The sequence below is a fragment of the Microtus pennsylvanicus genome, chromosome 8, assembly GCF_037038515.1.
Source record: "Microtus pennsylvanicus isolate mMicPen1 chromosome 8, mMicPen1.hap1, whole genome shotgun sequence".
Taxonomy (NCBI): domain Eukaryota; kingdom Metazoa; phylum Chordata; class Mammalia; order Rodentia; family Cricetidae; genus Microtus; species Microtus pennsylvanicus.
The window spans coordinates 73,554,356-73,573,572 of NC_134586.1; the positions used below are offsets into that span (position 1 = coordinate 73,554,356).

At 54.8% G+C, this 19,217-nt stretch overlaps 1 protein-coding gene across 3 annotated transcripts in view; it reads left to right on the plus strand.

Moving 5' to 3' along the window:
- Positions 1 to 284: 284 nt before the first annotated feature.
- Atoh8 (atonal bHLH transcription factor 8) overlaps positions 285 to 19,217 on the plus strand; it is a 29,508-nt gene continuing 10,575 nt past the window's right edge. Inside the window, exons 1-4 of one of the 3 annotated variants that reach the window (XR_012911642.1) lie at positions 285 to 1,517; positions 10,655 to 10,846; positions 14,181 to 14,439; positions 15,822 to 15,960. Coding sequence is in view for 2 of the 3 variants with exons in the window: in XM_075983834.1 (XP_075839949.1) it covers positions 753 to 1,517; positions 10,655 to 10,846; positions 14,181 to 14,195 (972 nt within the window). In the remaining variant the exon portion in view is untranslated. Of the gene's footprint in view, positions 1,518 to 10,654; positions 10,847 to 14,180; positions 14,675 to 15,821; positions 15,961 to 19,217 lie in introns of those variants that run through there. The other 2 variants (XM_075983834.1, XM_075983835.1) reach the window with 2 other exon arrangements.

Sequence of the window (19,217 nt, forward strand, 5' to 3'; positions counted from 1 at the left end):
GGTGGGAGGTAGACAGGAAGGTTCTGGGTGGGGAAGGTCGGCGCTGCGTCACCCCCAGACCAAGAAGGCAGGGCAGTGAAGGGTCAGAGCGATCAATAGTCACGTGCTTAGGACAGTAGTGGAGAGAGCCGACTGTCTTTGGGGAGAGGAGGCGCGCCCCTAACATGAGTAGGGGGCGGGGAGGACGAGCAGGAGGAGGCCGGTTCCGGCAGAAGGCATGGGGTAGGGGGAGGCCGAGAGCACGCGGACAAAGGAGGCGGCCCTCAACCCAGCTGTTTTGAAAAATGCTTCCTGTTTCTTTAAAGGCGCTCGCGGCTCGGGCTGCCTGGGTTAGGAAGGCGGCAGCGGCGGCGGCGGCGGCGGCGGGAGCTGCCTCCTCTCCGGGCGGGCGGCGCTGAGTGATCTTGCGAACTGGGCTTCTGTGTAAACTGAGGCTAAACAAACACAGATGGAGCGCAGCGGGCGTTCTGCTGAAATGCTGGCAGGGCGGCAGCGACTTCTGATGACACTCTGAGCTCTCGTAGAGGGAACGGGCAGCCTCCGAGGCTTCACCTAGCCTGAGGCGCAGCTGCCCCGGGAGTGGGGGAGCGAGGGAGGAACCCGGGGAGGGAGGGTAGGAGGAGAGAACGAGGCGACAAGGCGGCGCTGAGCACCGCGGCCACCGGGCGCAGCCAGGCGCTCAGCGTGCAGAGCGATCTCAGCGGGCGCACGTCCCTGGAAGTCCCACGCCCCTGCCTGGCTCTGTCCGCACCATGAAGCACATCCCGGTCCTCGAGGACGGGCCGTGGAAGACTGTGTGCGTGAAAGAGCTGAACGGCCTCAAGAAACTCAAGCGGAAAGGCAAGGAGCCGGCGCGGCGCGCGAACGGCTATAAAACTTTCCGATTGGACTTGGAAGCACCCGAGCCCGGCGCCACGGCCAGCGCCACCGCTGCCACCAACGGGCTCCGGGACAGGACACAGCCGTTCCCAATCGCAACCCCAGTGCCAGCCTCAGTGGCGCCGGCGGTTCCTCCAGGTGGGGGCACGTACACAGCCAAGGAGCTCAGGGGCATCCGAGCGCCTGAAGTCTCAGACGCGCGCAAACGCGGTTTCGCCCTGGGCACAGTGGGACCGGGACTACCCACGCCGCCACCGGCGTCCCAGAGCTTGGCACCGGGGCGTCCCGAGGCGCAGCCCTACCGTGAGCCGTCTCTGCGTCCCCGCATCTTGCTGTGCGCCCCTCCCGCACGCCCCACGCCTTCTGCGCCTCCTGAACCCCCAGCGGCGCCACTAGAATCCCCCGTGCGCCCTGCGCCCCCCACGCGCCCGGGGGAAAGTTCCTACTCGTCAATTTCACACGTAATTTACAATAACCACCCGGATTCTTCTGCGTCGCCTAGGAAACGGCCAGGCGAAGCGACCGCCGCCTCCACGGAGATCAAAGCCCTGCAGCAGACCCGGAGGCTCCTGGCCAACGCCAGGGAGCGGACGCGGGTGCACACCATCAGCGCCGCCTTCGAGGCGCTCAGGAAGCAGGTATCCCCTCTGCCGCGGGGCAACAGTGGTAGGCGTGGGTGGGTGAGTGGCCCCAGGATTGGAATCAGAATAAAGGGGATCCTGCAGCGCAGGCAGGTTGCGTTATCAAACTGAGATTTGGCCACAGACCTTAGTTTGCAAAATGGACCAAAGCTAAGGATCTCTAGCCCAGACGCATCCCGGTGTTCGCGAGGGCTAACTTTGTCCGCGGGTCTGACTTGTATGGCAGCGAGTATCTGTCTTCTGGAATCCCGTGGGCTGGGTGGGGAATACAGAGGGGAATATGGAAATCTTCCCCTGCCCCCCCCCCCCCGCCCGCCCGGTAGAGGAGGAGAATACCACCTTTCAGCCCTGCGCACTTGGCATGCTTGGGGTCTTGGTTCCTGTGGATGGCACCCAAGAACCTCAACATTAGAAAGATTCGTTCCTGCGGGGGTGTCCTGAAATATAAAGGGCCGTCCGGGGAGCTTGTCAGCCTCTCTTTGGTCCTGGCTTCCATGTTCATTCAGTTTGCTTGTGGGATCTCTGCACTTGCCTGGTCTCTGTAGTCCCTAAGGACCCGCTACAAGCTTGTGGTCCCTCCAAGGACAGCTTCAGGAACTGATCTGTGGGAACTTTCCCAGGAGACCCTGCCCGCCACTGCCCTTCCTCTTCTGATCACATCAGTCACCTCTGCCCAGGAGACTGCTGCTTGGGGCATTCCTTCTTGGGAGGTCAGGAGAAGTCACAGGCTCCTCATGGGGTTGGGGAGGGGGAGGCGGTGGTGGGGACTGCTGTCACCTGGCAGCTCCTGTTGGGGAAGCAAAAGAAAACTTGAGAATTACCCATGGTGGAGGGGGGCAGTTGACAATTCCACTTCGGATAAGCTTGGTACTCCCCTGGAACTCTAGTTTCTCATTTTCTTATGGACGGGTGAATCTAAAAAGGGTGTGGCATGGGCCTTCCCATTCAAGTCATGTAAGGGGTTGGAGTGGGTGGTGGATGTAACTGCTTTAATGGATAAAGTTTTTGTTTGTTCTGCCACTGATTAGCTGTCTGTCTCCTGGAAAGTTACTCAACCTCTCTGGGCTTTAGCCAGTCACAAACCATTTCAGAAAACATCCTCTTTTTGGCTCATACTCCCGTTTTCCTTCTGTGGGTATGGTCAGGCAATAGAGATCTAGTCCATCTGTGACCTGGACATGGAACCCTTGGAAAGAAGTGGCCCCCATGGCTTTTCAGCCTGAGTGTCTCATCTGAGTTTGGGAGCAATGTTTGATCAATGAGGTGGGGTGGCGGTCACTGCCTGCAAATGCATCAGCTGTCACCCTGGGCTGGGGAGCCACCATTCTGCCCTAGCCAGCTGCTGTGTGCCTGCATGCCTGGGCAGTGACAGCCTGTGGGATCTCTCAGGACAGGAGGATGATGGAAGGGCGGGAATTGCCTGTATGCCTGCTCCTTGTGCGGCTAGGTGAGTCTTTCCTGAGCTGGGGACTCACGTGCCCAGAGTCTCCGTTTCTCTGCGTCCAGCCACCTTCCTCAGCCTTTCCCACAGAGAGCGTTCATGCCCATGTTTCTCGTGTCCTGTGGCTTTTGTGACTTTCAACAAGGAATCCTGTTCTACTTAGTCTTAATGTCCAAGTCAGGCAGGAGCGGATAGACCCATTTTGTAGTAAGCAATGCCGAGGCCAAGGAGAAGGTATGAGACTTAGGCATGATCATCTTGTAGTGAGGGGTTAGATGGCAGCAGTTTCTGGAGACCGTCTCTGACTAAAATCTTCCCGCTGGGTGGTACCATTCGCGACTCTCCGTGACGAGGGTGTTACTCCCGTCTCCTTTCGTTTCTGTTATCTGTGAGGCGGGTTCTGCACGAAAGAGTCAGTTCCATGTGTCTCATGCATTCTCAGAGAGAGGCGTGTGTGTGCACACATGCAGTTCAGTGTATGTCTGTATGTTCAGTGCATGTACCAAAAGAATACACGAGCACACCCGTCGTCCCCCCCCCCCCCGTTGCCTTTTCCTAGCCCTAACCATCTGTCCTGTCCCTAGAAGGCCTGCTGGGCTCTACTGGACACCTACCTGTTGTCTAAGGACAGAAACATAGCCAGGGACTGAGACTACACGCACCAGGTCCCCTGTCCTCTCTGGGCTCCAGCTGCTAAGGTTCATCGGGAGGTTATCCACGACCTCACAGGCACAAAGGAATGAAGTAAGGCAGGGGCGGTGAGGAAGAGGAGCATTTCCCAACCATTGGCAGGGCCTCCAGACTGAGCAGGGCTCTGTAAGACGAGACAGTATGGATTCCTTATTATTTTAACCGGCTCCCTGCTTTAGACAGGGTCTCTTTATGTAGCCGTGGTTAGCCTACATCTTTTTAGGCTAGCCTAGAATTTATAGAGATCTGCCTGCCTCTGCCCCCTAAGTGCATAAAGGCATGATATCCAGCTCATTTGAAAATTTTAAGTTGTATTTGTGTGTGTGTGTGTGTGTGTGAGTGCGTGCGTGCGTGTGTGCGTGCATGCAGCTCAGAGGACAACTGAAAAGTTGGTTCTCTGCTTCTACCCCGTGGGCCTTGGGAATCCAACTCAGGCTGTTGGTCATGACAGCATCTGAACCATCTCACAAGTCCTTTTATCATTCGACAGTAAGCACAGAAAGTGCCAGGCTCTGTGCTTAGCATCGTCTGTGTCCTACCTGGTTTTGTGAAGCAGGTGCTGTCATCAGAAGGTGATCCCAGGGTCTCAGGAAGTTTGTGTGAGCTGGCTGAGGTCCTGCAGTGTTGTTGGTGGCCTCACAGGCTTTGTGCGGCACTGTCTCCACGTGCCACCCTTCGGTTCCCAGGTTGGCAGTGTACCCATGGCTTTGTGCAGAGGCAGAGCTGTGCGGTCACCACAGAGCCTGGAACAAATCAGGGTTGGTGAGTCTTTCCGGTGGCCAGTGCTTAATGGCTTTGCATCTTGGCGTATCCACCCCGAGCACCAGGGAACCAGTCAGGCCTCAGCCTGTCACTGCGACCCTCCCAGCCAGGAAGAAACAGCAGAGGGGGCTGTGTGGCTGCTGGCCCAGCTACAGGTGGGACAGAGTCCCTCTGGTCTGAGGAGAGGGCTATGGGGCAGATGGTCAGGCTACCGCACTTGCCACCAGCCCAGCTGCACCCGAGCCCTCCTCGCTGCCTCATATGAAGGCCATGTGTGTGCAGCTGGGCCTGGCCACGTGCAGGCTGCTCCCTGCCAGGTGGGAGGGGTCCACGGGAAAGGCCAGCTGTGCTGGGTAGAGGACCTAAGGGCCTTAGCTGTGGGACTCCATTTCCTGACAGGACCCACCAGCTGGGCTCACCTTGAGGATGTCTAGCCTGTGGGTGGCTTTGTTTTCTCCCTGGAAGCCCCTTGATGTCCCTGGAGAAGTGGCAGCAGCGGGCCATGTTGGGCCCTTAGAAGCTGCATCTCTGCACGAAGGAGGCATTGAGCCAGTGGAGACCAGGCTACCTCCCTCAGTGTGTCTTGGGGGTCTCCAGGGGTCCCACCAGGTTAATCCAAAGTGATCCCAGAAGGGTATGTGGAGGGTGGTCTCATCTTAGCCTCTCTTGGACTCCCAAATCCTCTGAGGTGATAGAGGCACAGGGGACCCTCAGCGGGGTCTGTGTATTCCCCCAGATGCTGGTGAGTGGGGAGGGGGCAGCTGCTTACACTGGAAGCTCCACACGGTTGGAGAGGGTGACAGGACTCTTCCCCTGCCCCCAAGCTCACACTTCCGAGGGAGACTGATTATTGAGATTCCTGTGACATGGATATATAGCTTCGGTCATAAGTTTGCAGGGCTACTTGTCATTGCACTGATAAGGACACGTAGAGAAAGTGGTCAGGGTCTGTCCTCAGGTTTGTTAGACCGTCCAGCTTGGAGGTGACTTTACTTTGTAGAGACTGTGAATTTTAAAGGATATTTCTAAGTAGACCTGGCAGGGATGTTGGACAGGAGGTTTCACAAATCCTCTCCCACAGACACAGGAGACTAGCTTCACACAGAAGGAAACCAGAACGTCACTGTATGCAGGGACATTGTGTGCTTGCAGCTCGGGAGGGGTCTCTGAGGACTGCCCCTGAGAGACTGACAGAGGGCAAAGGGCTTTCAAGGCTGTCCTGCGTGTTCTGGTAGATTCTTGATTTTGTTTTTGTTGTTTCTTTCTCCACTTAACCACTGTGACCCCATTTTGAGAAGCAGCTGTTGGAATGCCCACGTTTCTGGTGAAGAAACAGGTCCTGTTAGGCCACGGTTCTCCTTAAAGTCGGGAAGATGTCCAAGGGACAGCCAGGCCCTCAGGCTGCCCAGTCAGTATTTGCTGGAGCCAAGGGAGGGTCTAGCTTGGGCAGTGGAGGAGGAGTGGAATGTTTGGGGGCCTAGAGGACCTTGTGAAAATGCCAAAAGCTGATCCTTTGAGAAGTTTAAAATCCAGGAGCAGGGGCGACAACTCAGTCAGTAAGATGCTTGCTATACAAACGTGATTCCTGAGTTCATCCTCCCACCTACAGAGGCAGGCACCCTGGCGCGTATCTGTCATCTGGCACTGGGGAGGTAGAAACATGAGGCCCTCTGGGGCTTGCTAGCCAGTCCAGTTCTGCTGAACCCGTGAGCTCCAGGTTCGGGAGAGACCTTGTCTCAGAAATCAAGATGGGGAGTGATGGAGGAGAGCTGACATTGGTGTCTGCCTCTGCGCATGCTCAAACACGTGCATGCCCACCCGCACAGATGTGTGCAGGTACAGCCAGTCTGTATGGAGAAACGGGAGGGAGGCCGCTTTTCCATCCTAGAAGCTGGGAAGTGGAGATGAAGAGTGGGAGCCAAGTGGCCCTGCCTGCTCCTTCAGCTCCAGGCTCCTGACCAGGTGGGGTCCTGGGGTGAATGGATGGGGTCTGTGACTGGCTGAGGGTGCTCACGGAGGTAATGTGCAAGGGTGGGGTCTTCTGGGGTTACCAGCCCAAAGCTCTCTATCCAAAGCTACCCCCACCCCCACCGTAAGCTGAGTGAGAGCACTCTCAAACTTCTGATCCTCCTGCTTCTACCTCTCGCGTGCTGGGGTTACAGGTGTGCACCCCTACTCCTGGCTTGTGCAGTGTGGGGTACTGAACCCAGGATATCAAGGTATGCTAGGCCAGCACTCTACCAACTGAGTTATCTCTCCAGTCCAGGATAGCCAGCCTTGCGGGAGGGGAGGAGAAGGGGCAAGTCACCTGACCGTTACTGTTGCCTCACGTGGCCACCTTGGTGGCAGAGGACTGTCCGTTTGTATGTGACGAGCTGCTGGCTCCAGCCAGGTCTCGGTTGGCCAATCTGAGGCTCAGCATGTCACCTGTTTTCCTCGTGTGTATGTGGGACATTCATCTTCACTTGGGGCAGATTTCAGATAGGATACTGCCGTGAAAGGCTGTGGCCATCAGAAGGACGAGGGCTCAATCCATGGTTGGCTTTCGGTTTGACCAGGACGTTGACCCAAGCGATGGTACAAAGTGACAAGTCTAGGACAGACTGATCCAGAACCTGGCATGGTGTTCCTGGGTCGGCCTTGGCCTCACCTGTCATTTTGGATCCCAGCACAGAGACCTTTCTCGAAGTCTCACTTCTTCCTAGAAGCCTGGGTGTTTGGGGACCCAGGTGTAGAGCTGGCCGTTGAAGGGAGACTTCCAGAGTGTTCTGTAAGTGACAGTAGTCCTGGGTTCCCAGATTCCACCCTGCAGGCAGACATCACCTCCTGGGTCGAGGGGCAGGCAGAGGTGCTGGGCCTGCCCCCGAGACCCTCTTCTCTGGCCAGACTGAGTTTATTTGTTCAAATTGATAAAAGTGTTTTCTGGACTCAGAAAACAGGCAAATCACGTTGTTCTGCCAGCTTTTCTTGGATGGGTTTGGTGATGTGGCCATGGGGAGGATGGGTGTGCTGGTGGGGGCTGGGAGTTCAGGAGAGTTAGCATGCTCTGTAGTCTTCCCTGCCCTTTTGCTCTGGATTTCTAGTCTCTGGTTTCTGTAGGCTGAAGGGTGGTTAGCTACTGTGCCCAGGTTTCTCACCCTCTCTGGAGCCCGCCTTGGGACCTTCTGCAATACTGAATGTTGTCATTTTGTTGACCTCTGCTAGGCTTGCTGTGTACAGTGCCTATGTCACCCACTGAATCCCTGTGAGGTCAGTCTTCTTCTCAGTACACAAAGACACCAAGGTTCAGAGTGAGTATAGCATTCACTCTGTCTTATGCATGGCAGTCGGAGCCGGGTGTTGAATCCGTGTGCGTGCGTGTGTGCATATGCGCGTGCGTGTACATGTGTGTGTGCGTGTGTGTGTGGCGTTTTGTGTGGAGGTCAGAGGACAGCTTCTGCTGGGCCTTTTTTTTAATGTTCTCTTACCGGTCTGACTGTAGTCTAGGCAGGCTGGCCAACGAGCTCCACGATGCTTCTGATTCTGCCTTCCCAGTGCTGAGATTGCAAGCACATGCTGCCATACTGGACGTTTTTAATATGTGTTCCAGGACATCATTTTTGCAAGGCATACTGATGAAACTATCTCCCAGCCCAGATAAAGTTCTATTTAGTTTTATCTTTTTAGAAAAGACTTGTTTGTTTTATGAATGTGAGCATTTTGCCTGCATATGTGCCTGCACACTCCGTGAGTGCCTGGTACTGAAGAGGCTGAAAGGTTACTGGATCCCCTAGAACTGGAGTCACATGTGACTGTGAGCTGCCATGTGGGGGCTCGGAATCAGACCCAAGTCCTCTGGAAGAACACTGTTCTGGAAGAGCTGTCTCTCCAACCCCTTATCACTTCATTTTATTTTTAATTATGTGTCTGTGTGTCTGAGTGTGGGTTTGTACAATAGTGCAGTATCTGAGGAGAACAGAGGGGGCCTTGGCTCCCATGTTGCTGGAGTTATAGGCAGTTGTGAACTGCCCTGTTGGGCTGCTGGGAACCAAATTCTGTTTTTTTTTGGGAGATCAGCATACTGTTTTAACTGCAAGCCATCTCTGCAGCCTCCAAATAGTGTTTTTGAATTAGATTCAAGATATTCTGGAGCTAATTCACTCATTGCCTTATTTAGTCAGCCCCTTGGAAGTCTGCTTCAGGCAGAATTTGGAGAATACTCCTCAGCTGGGAGCCTTCCCCCAGCATATGGGGACACTGGTCACGACGGATGGGGGCCAACTGAGGACTTAAAGACAGAAAGGTGCCATTGCAGCACCACTAAGCAAGGCTGCACTCTTAGGATAGGGTGGGCATGAGAAATCAGAGACGGTTCTAGATGAAGTGAGTGTTGTATTTAGGGGACGGTCAGAGGTCTTGTTCATACTTAATTCTGGGGCATCCAGTGGGGATTTTCATGTTTGGCATTGCTGAGCTTTGGCCGAGGAGTTCTTTCTTGTGGAAGGCACTGAGGATCCTGCACGTGGTGTGATGTTCTGCAGCACAAACCCTCCAAACTGCTGCTCCTCTGTTGTGACAACTAGGAATGTCCCCAGGCCTTGCCATCTGTCCCTTGAGGGATAAAATCATTCCTGATTCAAAACCATTGACTTCAAAGAGCCGCTGCTCCCTAAATACTACAGCAACGGTTCCGTGTGGGCCCCATGCTCGGTGGAGTAATGCGGATACAGATGCTGTGTTTAGATGCCAAAGAGTTATGGTAGGACCAGAGCCTTGGCTGCTGGTGGGACATTTCAACCGTTTGTGTGAACGAACGGTGGAGAGAAGGAGCAGGCCCAGGTTAGTAGCTGTCAGGTAGATTCTGAGGAGTTACATCCATGTTACAATGCCGTGTTCAGTTCCACGTCCGGTGGTCTGAGCTCTATGACAGCTCACATAGTACATGTAGAGGGTGAAAGAAGTCTGAGGCTCCGCCCCCTCTCAGCACACGCCCCTTTATAATTAGTGGGTGATTAGCTGCTGCTGAATCCCAGACTAATGAGTCAAGTCTGGTTGGGGCTGTTGGCATTTATTACGCACCTGTTGTGTGCTGTACTTGGCAGTAACCCAGGTCCAGAGGGCATGGGAAAAGGGAAGAAAGACGAAAACACACCACAGTTTTGTGTCTGTGTATCTGCACTGTCCCCCTGAACATCTTCGGGGTCCCAGGAGAATGTATGATGTGTTTAAAATGTTATTTATTACTAAGTGTGTGCGTGAGTGGTGTGTGCTTGTGGGCACATAAGGGGCAGAGGACAGACAGCCTGGGTACGTGGGGCCCCAGGATTGGCCTCTGGTCGCGAGGTTTGCATGGCTACAGCTTTTCCCGCTGAGCCATGGCTCTTCTCGGGTCTCAATCCTTTGAAGGCAGGAGTGAGGTTTGTCTGTTTGCTTTCTTGTTTCCAGGCAGGATCTTGCTCTGTAGCCCTGGCTAGTCTGGTACTCACTGTGTAGCTCAGGACGGCTTCCAGCTCACAGTAGTCCTCCTGCCACGGCTCCCCAAATTCTGTGCACCTCCACACTTGGCTGAGAGTCGTGTGTTTATTTTAAATTTATTTAAGTTGTTTTGAGACAGGGTCACCTGTGACTTTCTGTGAACTTATGGAGCAGGCTGATTTTGAATTCTTGATCCTCCTGCCTCTACCTCCCGAGTGCTGGGATCATAGGCATACACTACCAGACCCACGGGAGTCGAGTTTTTGCAGAGCATGGTGGCACACGCCTTTAATGCCAGCACTCGGGAGGCAGAGACAGACGGATCTCTGTGAGTTGGAGGCCAGCCTGGTTTACATCGCAGGTCCGGCACACCCAGGACTGCATAGTAAGACTTTATCTTGAATTTTTATTTTTTAGTTGTTGCGGCGTCAAGTGTCCAACAAAGTGAGTGTCAGTGGATGAGTGAGCGTGTGAGAAAAAGCATCAGAAGTGGAAAGAATATCTGTCCCCTCAGAGGGAGGGAGGATGGGGCTCTGTCAGGGCAGAAATCTGTGGTACTTCATCTGCGTTGGGCCTCATCGTCTTCCCTTGTCAAATGGGAATTCGGGCACACCCCAGAGTGTGGGAGTGGATGAGCTGGGATGTGGGAGTGTAAACTTCAGACGCTTAGCACAGGTCGTAAATTCATGTGTCAGACCCAGACACGCAGTAGACAGGCTGCCTCTACCCCCCTGCCAACCTAGGGGCCTGTGCAGCTGCTCCTAACGCCTCCCCCTGCCATTCTCAGGTGCCATGCTACTCCTATGGGCAGAAGCTGTCCAAACTGGCCATCCTGAGGATCGCCTGTAACTACATCCTGTCCCTGGCGCGGCTGGCTGACCTGGACTACAGCGCCGACCACAGCAACCTCAGCTTCTCCGAGTGTGTGCAGCGCTGCACCCGCACCCTGCAGGCAGAAGGACGTGCCAAGAAGCGCAAGGTATGCACTGCACTCAGGCAGCAGCTTTGGGGGGCGGGGACCCTGAGGTGGCGATACCCTGTGTGCCCAGGATTCCCAAGCAGCTGGAGAGCTCAACCTCTTGGAACGTCCTGGTGGACACCTCAGACTCAGGAATCCCCACCTGCCTGGGATCAGGGATGGGATCGTGGGCTTAAAGCTGCTGGGTGACGTTGGATAGCCTGGAGTCCCTAGGTTTGGGTTTGCTTGTTGCTTAAGTAAAGACCTTTGAAGCCCTTCCTGCCCTTGTGTGATCTGAGGCCGAATTATCCATGTGGCCCTGACAGATGTTGCATCAGGATGAGATTGTCTGAATGGGCGGCAGCCCAGGAGATGCCTTCTGCGGGTTTGGGGAAGGTGATTTCGTCCAGATAGTGGGGATGAAACCGCGTGGGGGTTGATGATAATCTGTTCATTCATTGATTTCATGTATTCATCCTGGAGCGATTCACTGGGCAGCTTGGATAGGGCTATGAACTCCCTATGCAGTGATGGGGTGGTCAGAGAGATGTCCCCTGGTGGAGAACAGACAGCGTGGCCCATGCTGGGGCAGGGGAAGGCCAGATGGAAGAGTTACTCTCCTGTCCAAGAGAGCTGGGCAGACATCTTACTGGAAATGACATTTGAGCTGGGAACAGCAAAGAGGCCACCAGGCAGATGACACAGTGGACAGACAGCTCTGGAGGCAGAGTGGACAGACTATGCTAGACCTGATGGATTTAAGGAAATCTGTGGAGGAGGAAAAGGATTGGGCACAACCATAGCTTCCTACTCGTGTGATGCTTCAGGACATCCAGTCGGGGGCTAGGATTTAGCAGAGTTTTTGTAGCTGCCTGGGTCTCTGGTCTCCTGTTGTGCATGGAGAAAGACAGAGAGTGGGAGCCAGTCTGTCTGTGAGCCGCCTGGAGGTCCTGGGAACAGGAGCTGGGGACTCTGGTATCCTCATCCAATCCCCTGCTTCCATCCTCTTGGCCTGCCCCTCCCCCAGGCTCTTTTTAGGTAGGGAACCTATGGCTTACCCTGATTTCCCAAAGGCTGCGGAGGCCCCAGCCAGGGAGGCCCTCCTCAGGGGGTGCTACCAGCCCTAATTGTACGTTGCATTCCTGGGAGTGATTTAGCAGGGCCAATTAGGAGAGGCCCTCATCAAGTGGGTGAGAGAGGAAGCCCCACTGGCCACTCTGGGGCCAGCTTTCCTGCCTTCCTCGGGAGAGTGACATGGGTAAATGAAGGTGTGATTGATGGCCCCATGCCGTGTGCTCAGTGACAAAGGAAGTTGGTAAACTCTTGGTGAACTCCTGTGGCATTCAGCTGTTGGTGTGTGTCCCTCGGTGGTGCAGATAGGCAGCCTAGGCAGGCTCCCTACTTTCCCCTCTCCTCTCTGACTCCTCCCCACCTCTTCATACCCCCCACTCCAAGCAGCGCCAGCCACCCCCCTTCGCTAGTCTTTTGATTGGAGTAGACAGTGCACTGCACTGCAGCCCCAGCAAGGGGAAAAGGCCGGCAGAGTGAGGATGCCTCTCCAAGCCATGCTTTGGGAGAGCTGTGACATCACAGAGCCCTTCCTGCAGCGCGGATGAGGCAATGAAGTGGTAGGTTGTGGATGAGTTACACGGCAGCGCTGGCTGAGAGCTCTTTCCTAACCCCTTGAGTTTCCTTGATATTTGGAACTAGTCACTCACTCAAAGATAAAATGTGTTCATGGATCTTGTAAGAGAACGAGGAGACAGTCCTGCCTGTTTGGTGATTGATTCGAGGATGCCTTCCGTATGTTCTGGAGTGGGAGATTCATGTAGGAAGCGCATACATATTTAGATATGTCCGATCCACTCAAAGTAGAGCCTGGACCTCACTGTTCCCCTTGGCTCTTGTGGCTCCCAGGCCCTGCTTCTGCTCAGGGTTCTCCTTCTTATGTAGAGAACTACCCCTTTGAGAAGTCTCATGAGGCAAGAGGGGATGGAGGGTGTACTCTAGCCCCAGGGCTCAGCACTGCCATGGCACAGGCAGGTGTCTGCCCCTTATAGGGCATGTGACCACTGCAGGAGCCCTTAAGCAGGTGATAGAGGGGGTATTGAAGTCCCCCTGTGTACACCTACTCCACGTACCGTACCCTCTTTGTGATAGTCATGGGGGTGTAGATAAGAAATTGTTTGCCACATTGTCCCTGCCACCTAGTGGCAACAGGACATTGTGGTTGGAAGATTTGGAAGCCAGGCATGATCAGAGTGGAAGAGACAAAATCTCATGAAGAATCCTTGTTCTCCACATGGGTCTCCAGCCACCAGGAAGCCAAGGATAGAGTCTGCTCTGCCATTGGGAGGACCAGGCAGATTTGCCCAGAGTCCTGTTGGGCTCTAGAGAGTATAAAAAATTAAGAGCTAGAACCTTCCATGCAGGTGTCTGCTTTGCCCTTTCTGAGTCTAGAGTAGCATGTGGATCCATGTCCTAGGCTTGTCGTTAACATTACCCTCGAGGAGGCTCTGGAATAGGGCACATGGGTCTTAGCGAGCTCTGAATGACATCGTGAGTATGTGCCCTCCGCTTGGCTTCTGGGCAACTCAGGATCACTAGGGGCCCTTGCTGTTCTTCCATGAAAAATGGGATGACCGTCCCAGGCTCCACCTACCAAGGCTGAATCGTGGTTGGTTGCTGGCCCCTTCACATGTCTGTAGGGGATAATTTCCTGGTTCCCCTCTGCCTTTGTTCCTTTCTGTCACTGTAACAGAATACCACAGCCTGGGTAGTATGTGAAGAAGAGAGGTTTATTAACTCTTGGATCTGGGCTTGGCAGTAGTTCAGTGTGGGATCCTGATAAGGGCTTTCTTTGCTTTATCTAACCTGGCCAAGGGCATCACACAGTCAGACAGCAAGTGTGTTAGCTCAGGTTTCTCTCTCACTGACAAAGCTGGTACTGTCGCACAGGGCCCCACCTTGGTGACCTCATCTCATGTAATCAACTCCTAGAAGTCCCTGCCCCCATGTCATTGACATCATGAGTTCTGGAGTTGAGTTTCCAATACATGTAAATTAGGGCACATGTGTTGTGAAATTGAAACCCCATTACAACTCATTTATATTAAAAATTTAATTCCTGGAGGCAGGGACGGACATGTGCTGTGTTTGTGGAGGTCGTCAGAGGAAAACTTGTTGGTTCTCTCTTTTCTACCATGTAGGACCCGGGGATAAACTCAGTTCGTTGGGCTGGGTGGATGGCGTGTTCACACTCTGAGCCCTCTCACGCTGCCTGACTCTGCTCGTTTAACTGAAGTTTAAAAACTTAAGCGGTGCCTAGCAAGATAGCTCATACCTGTAATTTCAGCATTCTGGGAGCTGAGGCAGGAGGATTGCCAAGAATTCCAGGCCAGCTCCGGCTACAGAGCGAGCCCCCCTGAAAAGCCCTAAGTGGAAAGAGTAGTTCTGACTCGAGACCACCAGGAAGGGCGGCAAGAGGCTGGGGGCAAAGACTGTGAACAGATGTCTGCTCTGCCTCTGGGATGCTGGTGGTCTTGGCCACTGTGACTGGTGACAGTTTGAGCCGGTGGATCGCACCCTGAGCGACCATGTCCCGGAGAAGCTGGGTAACCCTCTTTCAGGACATCTGTTTGAGAGCCTGGGTCCAGTGGCTCCTGACCCCCGACCCCGTGAGCCACCCTGCCCTTCAGGTCTGCAGTAGGGAGAGTCGGCACTGAATTGGTCCACCCCCCAAGCCTCAGGTGCACCCCTCTGTCCATCGCAGCCCTTCATCAGCCACTCTCCTTTACTAGTTGTGAGTTTTCCCCACTCATACGCCCTAGCAATGCAGAGAGCCCCGTGAGAGGACGCTCCGTAGGTGCAGGACGGGAGGAGGGAAGGCCCCAGGGAGGGCTGGCCCCCTCTGTGCTGTGCAGAAGCTCAGCACCTGGTCCTGCACCTTGCTCCTGCAGCTTCAGCTGCTATAGTGGCGGCTTCTGGGAGCCTCTCAGGAGGAGAAGGAAGACAGAGAACCAGAAGGAGGACCGACCTGTTGCTTCATACCTGGGCTCTGTGCCACTTGCCCAGCCTATGGAATAGGAGAGCTAGTACCCCCAGTCCATGCATCCCCTTGCAGGGATTTCAGGTAGCTCAGTTACTTCTGCTGACATCAGTGGAGTTCTTTGAGTCTTGGGAATGAGTGGTCATTAAGCCCCTGCCGAAGCTGCTCCCAGACAGTGGGGTGGGGTGGGAGGACAGGATGAGCAGCAATCCATTGAGGAAGCCAGGTTACCAGCCTGCCTGTGTGGCCTGCAGGGCTAGGAAGTGAAGAAGCAGCCCCCTTTGGTGTGGGTGCCTGGGAGTCTGAGAGCTCTCAGGCAGGTAAAGCTTTTCAGACAGCCCTCTCTATCTGCTGCCACCTGGGGGAGCTTTTTAAGGTGATGGCAGGTGGGGTAACAGACCGTCAGTTCTGGCGATGGACCAAGGGCAGACTGGTTTTGAGTGGTCGTCAGTGCTGGAGAGGGGAGAGTCAGTATGAGCTTTGGGTGTTCCAGGCTGCTTCCTATCCAGGTGGCTGAGCCCTGGACAGTCCTTTTGTGGGCTGCTCACAGAGCCTGGGTACATGTGGCATAGTCTCAAGAGACCATCCCTGGCAGGGTTCAGCTCCCCCAACTCTGTGTGGGTCCGAGCACTCACGAGGGCCCTGTCCTAGCCTTGTCCCCAACCTGCCTCAGAAGTGGTCATTCCCACAGTGCCTGGCTCTCCCCTTCTGTGAGGCCTGCCTCCGGGCACTGACTACTTCCCACGTGAAACTCAGAGGCAGGCTAGAGTGGTTCTCAAATCCAAATCCTCTAGGATAAGTCATTGAGTTAAATGCCATTTGCTCTCAAAGCCTGTGGAGCCCCTCTACGCTGGGAAAAAGGAGAGGTGTGTGGGAAAGCCCCATCCAGTTCCCCTCCAGTCATAAAAATGGATGCAATTTATTTTTTCTGGCATTCCAATTACATAGATGTTTGTCGCCAGCTGTTCCAACATGGAGGGTTCTTTCAGCTGCCATTTCTTCTCTCACATTTGACACTGTCAGGCCACAAGTCTGGCAGGGCCCGGGTTGGAGGGATCGTTAGCTGGGGGGCCTCCCAGGTGAGCGGGGCTGGCTTTCCTTGCCATGGTCTGTGATGTTCCCTGGGTGGTCTTAGTGAGGCAGAGACTGGGGTGCTGCTGTCCCATCCCCGTGGATCAGAACTCCGCCTTTCACCCCACAGTGTCGGATGAGTGAAGACTCGGGAGCCTTGGTGTAGTGAGAAGGCAGCAACTACCCCGCATGCGCAGACACGAAAGCGGTCTCCGCTGTACAAACTCGCCATGCTTCGGACATGGATACAGAAAGATGTCTGTAGAACCCCGCATGCGCAGACACGAAAGCGGTCTCCGCTGTACAAACTCGCCATGCTAAGGACATGGATACAGAAAGATGTCTGTAGAACGGGGATGAGCCCCTGGAGTCCTACAGGAGTGCTGCCGTCCCTGACATGTTTGTGTTTAACTGTGAAGTCAGCAAAACGTAGGACTTGGGGGGCTAGACCAGGTTTTAAACCCTGGCAGTGGCACTTCTTTCTTGTGCCCCTGGAATTGTTATTCAACCTTTCTGATCTTGAGTTCTCTTCACCACGAAGCAAGAACAGCGTATCTTTCCTATTTATATGGGAATAAACAAAGCTGTGTATCAGAAAGGGGCTGTCCTTGTCTCTAAAGGGGAATCTCTGAATTGACAGCTGCAGGGTGACAAGATCGAATCCAGCCCCAGGAAGGAGCATCTCCGGAAAGGGCAGGACCCAAGGCCGGCAGATGAGGACTTGTCCTTTCGAGTTAGAGATTCTCCCTTCTCTAGCACTTGACGGAAACATTGGTTCTGTCCTTTAAAGTAAGGCCAGCAAACAGTCAGTCCATAAATCCTAGATTTCAAAGGGCGCGGATCTATACCAAGAAACCTAGGCAACATTTGGTGCCGAAGAACGCCAATAAATAGACGACCATCAACAGACATTAGCCATATGGTGAGGACCACTGTGCACCAGGCACTGCACCTACCATTTCTACCCCTGTTGATAATACTCGTGAGTCAGGGGCACTGCCCATACTGCACAGAGTGGAAACTGAGGCCAAGAGAAGGCCTGGGCCATCTAAAAAGTAGGCTTTCTTTCTTTGGTTGAAAACTGCAAGCTCTTTCACCCCTGAAGTCTGCCCAGGAGCGCCCCCCCCCCCCCCATGTCCTGTGCCCTACCCACTTGGAGCCCTTGTGGAAATAGGCATCTGTAGCACGTGGAGGTTCCATTTAGCTACAGGGAGCCAATAGTCTGCTGGTGGTGGCAAGGAGAGGGGTGGGCCGGGATTCGGGGGCGGGGGGGGGGGTGTCATCAGCTCCAAGCACCCCCAGGGCTGCGCCGCCAGTGAGGCCTGACACCGGGTTAAGTCGCCTGGCGGCCTTCGGCTGCAGCTGGGAGCGCCGCCTGGTTCCCATTCGGTGCTGTGGTTTTGATTAGCTGCTGGGAGAGGCGGGCCTGGCTGCAAGTCTATGGGAGCTCCGCAGGAACAGCGGGTCCCCCCCCCCAGGCCGCCCGCCCCCCCTCCTGGCAACCCCAGACTCCAGATGTTCCGAGCGCTCGCTGGGAAGGCCTGCTGGCGCCACGGAGGGCAGAGGGCAGGGAAAGCACGCGAGCTGGAAGCCCAAGAACTCAGTCACCGCAGGCCTTGGCAGCCCGCCCGGCCCTCCGCTGGCACATTCCCCAGCTCTCCCCTGGCCATCTGTTCCCAAAAAGCCCTTTCAGAACCTCATCATCACTCAGGATACAACAGCGCGAGCAGCTGGTTTGGAGGCAGCAGCGAAAACCGTGCAAAAGGTTCTTTGTGAGAGAGGAAACTCGCTTATGAATAACAGGGCTGGATGCCGTAAAAGTTGGCGGCTGCAGTCCGTGTTTCTCAGGCGCCGCTGTTTGCTCTTGACTTTTTATCTCTGGTTTTTATTCCTCCCCACCCCCACGCCCTTGTTTGCTTTCAGAGTTTTTCTTCCTTTTCTGGCACCAGGTGTCAGTTCTTCCTCCTTGTGAGTACCTGACGGCCACCTAATAAGTTCTTAGGATTCTGTCAACTGTTTTTGGTCTCAAAGCTGTTAACCCCAAGGCTGGTGGGAAGTGACTGCTTTCCCCTGGTTAGGAAGAGACTGGCAAGCAAGAAGGTCAGGGTGTCTAATGGGAGGGTAGCAGCTGGGGAGACAGCTCAGCCGTCCAGAGTTCCCACCACAGCACAGTCATTAAGAGCCAAGTGCGGCCACCATGCGTTGGTAAGGCTCAGGGAGAGACCCTGTCTCAAAAAAGAAAGGGAAATGATGTGCCAAAGTGAGGGACATGTCCTGATGTTAACCTTTGTCCCCCACGTCCCCGTCATGGGTGAGCGCACACACACACCTGGATCAGCGTGGCTAGGTCCTGGCCTGTTCATTGCTGAGGTGTCTCCAGAATTCCTGGTCCTAACTTGTCGCCCTTTGAGGTCTAACTAAACAGGGGCATTGAGGTGGAAAGTCATTCCATTGTCACCCTGACTGACCCCAGCGTGCAGAGCAAGCCCTGTGCCCGCAGGGGCTGGGTTGAGACCACCACGGGCTCGTCAGGAAGCAGCACAGGGGAGCCTTTGGGAGAACGGTGGTAGCCATAAACACCCCAGTGCCTGGGCCCCCACAGCTGACTGCAGCGTGACGTGAGGGCCTTTTTAAAGAACCGGCTGCTGCCACCGTCGCCGCCAAGCGCTTCTGGGACATGTCTGCTCAGAATCTGGGCACCTTCTGGGAACAGTCACCAGGTGGCCTGTCCTGGCGGTGGGGTCCTGGGCAGGGCTGGCAGCTGGGATGAAAAGAGAGAAGAGCAGTACTTCCCCGTCTCCCTGGCACCCCTTGGGACAGGGAACAGGGTCAAGACTGCCCTGTAGGGGTGGAGCTGGGGACTTCTGATGTCAGTGTAGTGATGGGGTGGGGGGAGGGCAGGGCTGGAGTTCCCTTTGCTTCCTCAGTTCCCTGACTGCTTCGCTGTTTGCTGCCTCCCTGCTGTCTCTTCGAGCTCAGAGTCTGTCAGCCCCTCACTCAGCCGCTTGAAGTGGCTGCCTGCGGCCTGTTTGCCCAAGTCCAGCATTCGGGTCTTTGGAGAGCCTGTTGTGTTTCTTCTGAGCTTTCTTTAAACCTCTCACCTCTTTCCTCCTGCCTTACCCTCTGCTTTCCTCCCACCTACAGTGGGGCAGATAGGGCAGGACCAAAGGTTTATTTTATCATAATTTCTGGGCCATTAATCTCATGTCCAGAGGAACTTGGCGCCAGCCCTTGGTCCTCCCTGTGTGGCCTCTATGGGGGTGGGGGTGTCTG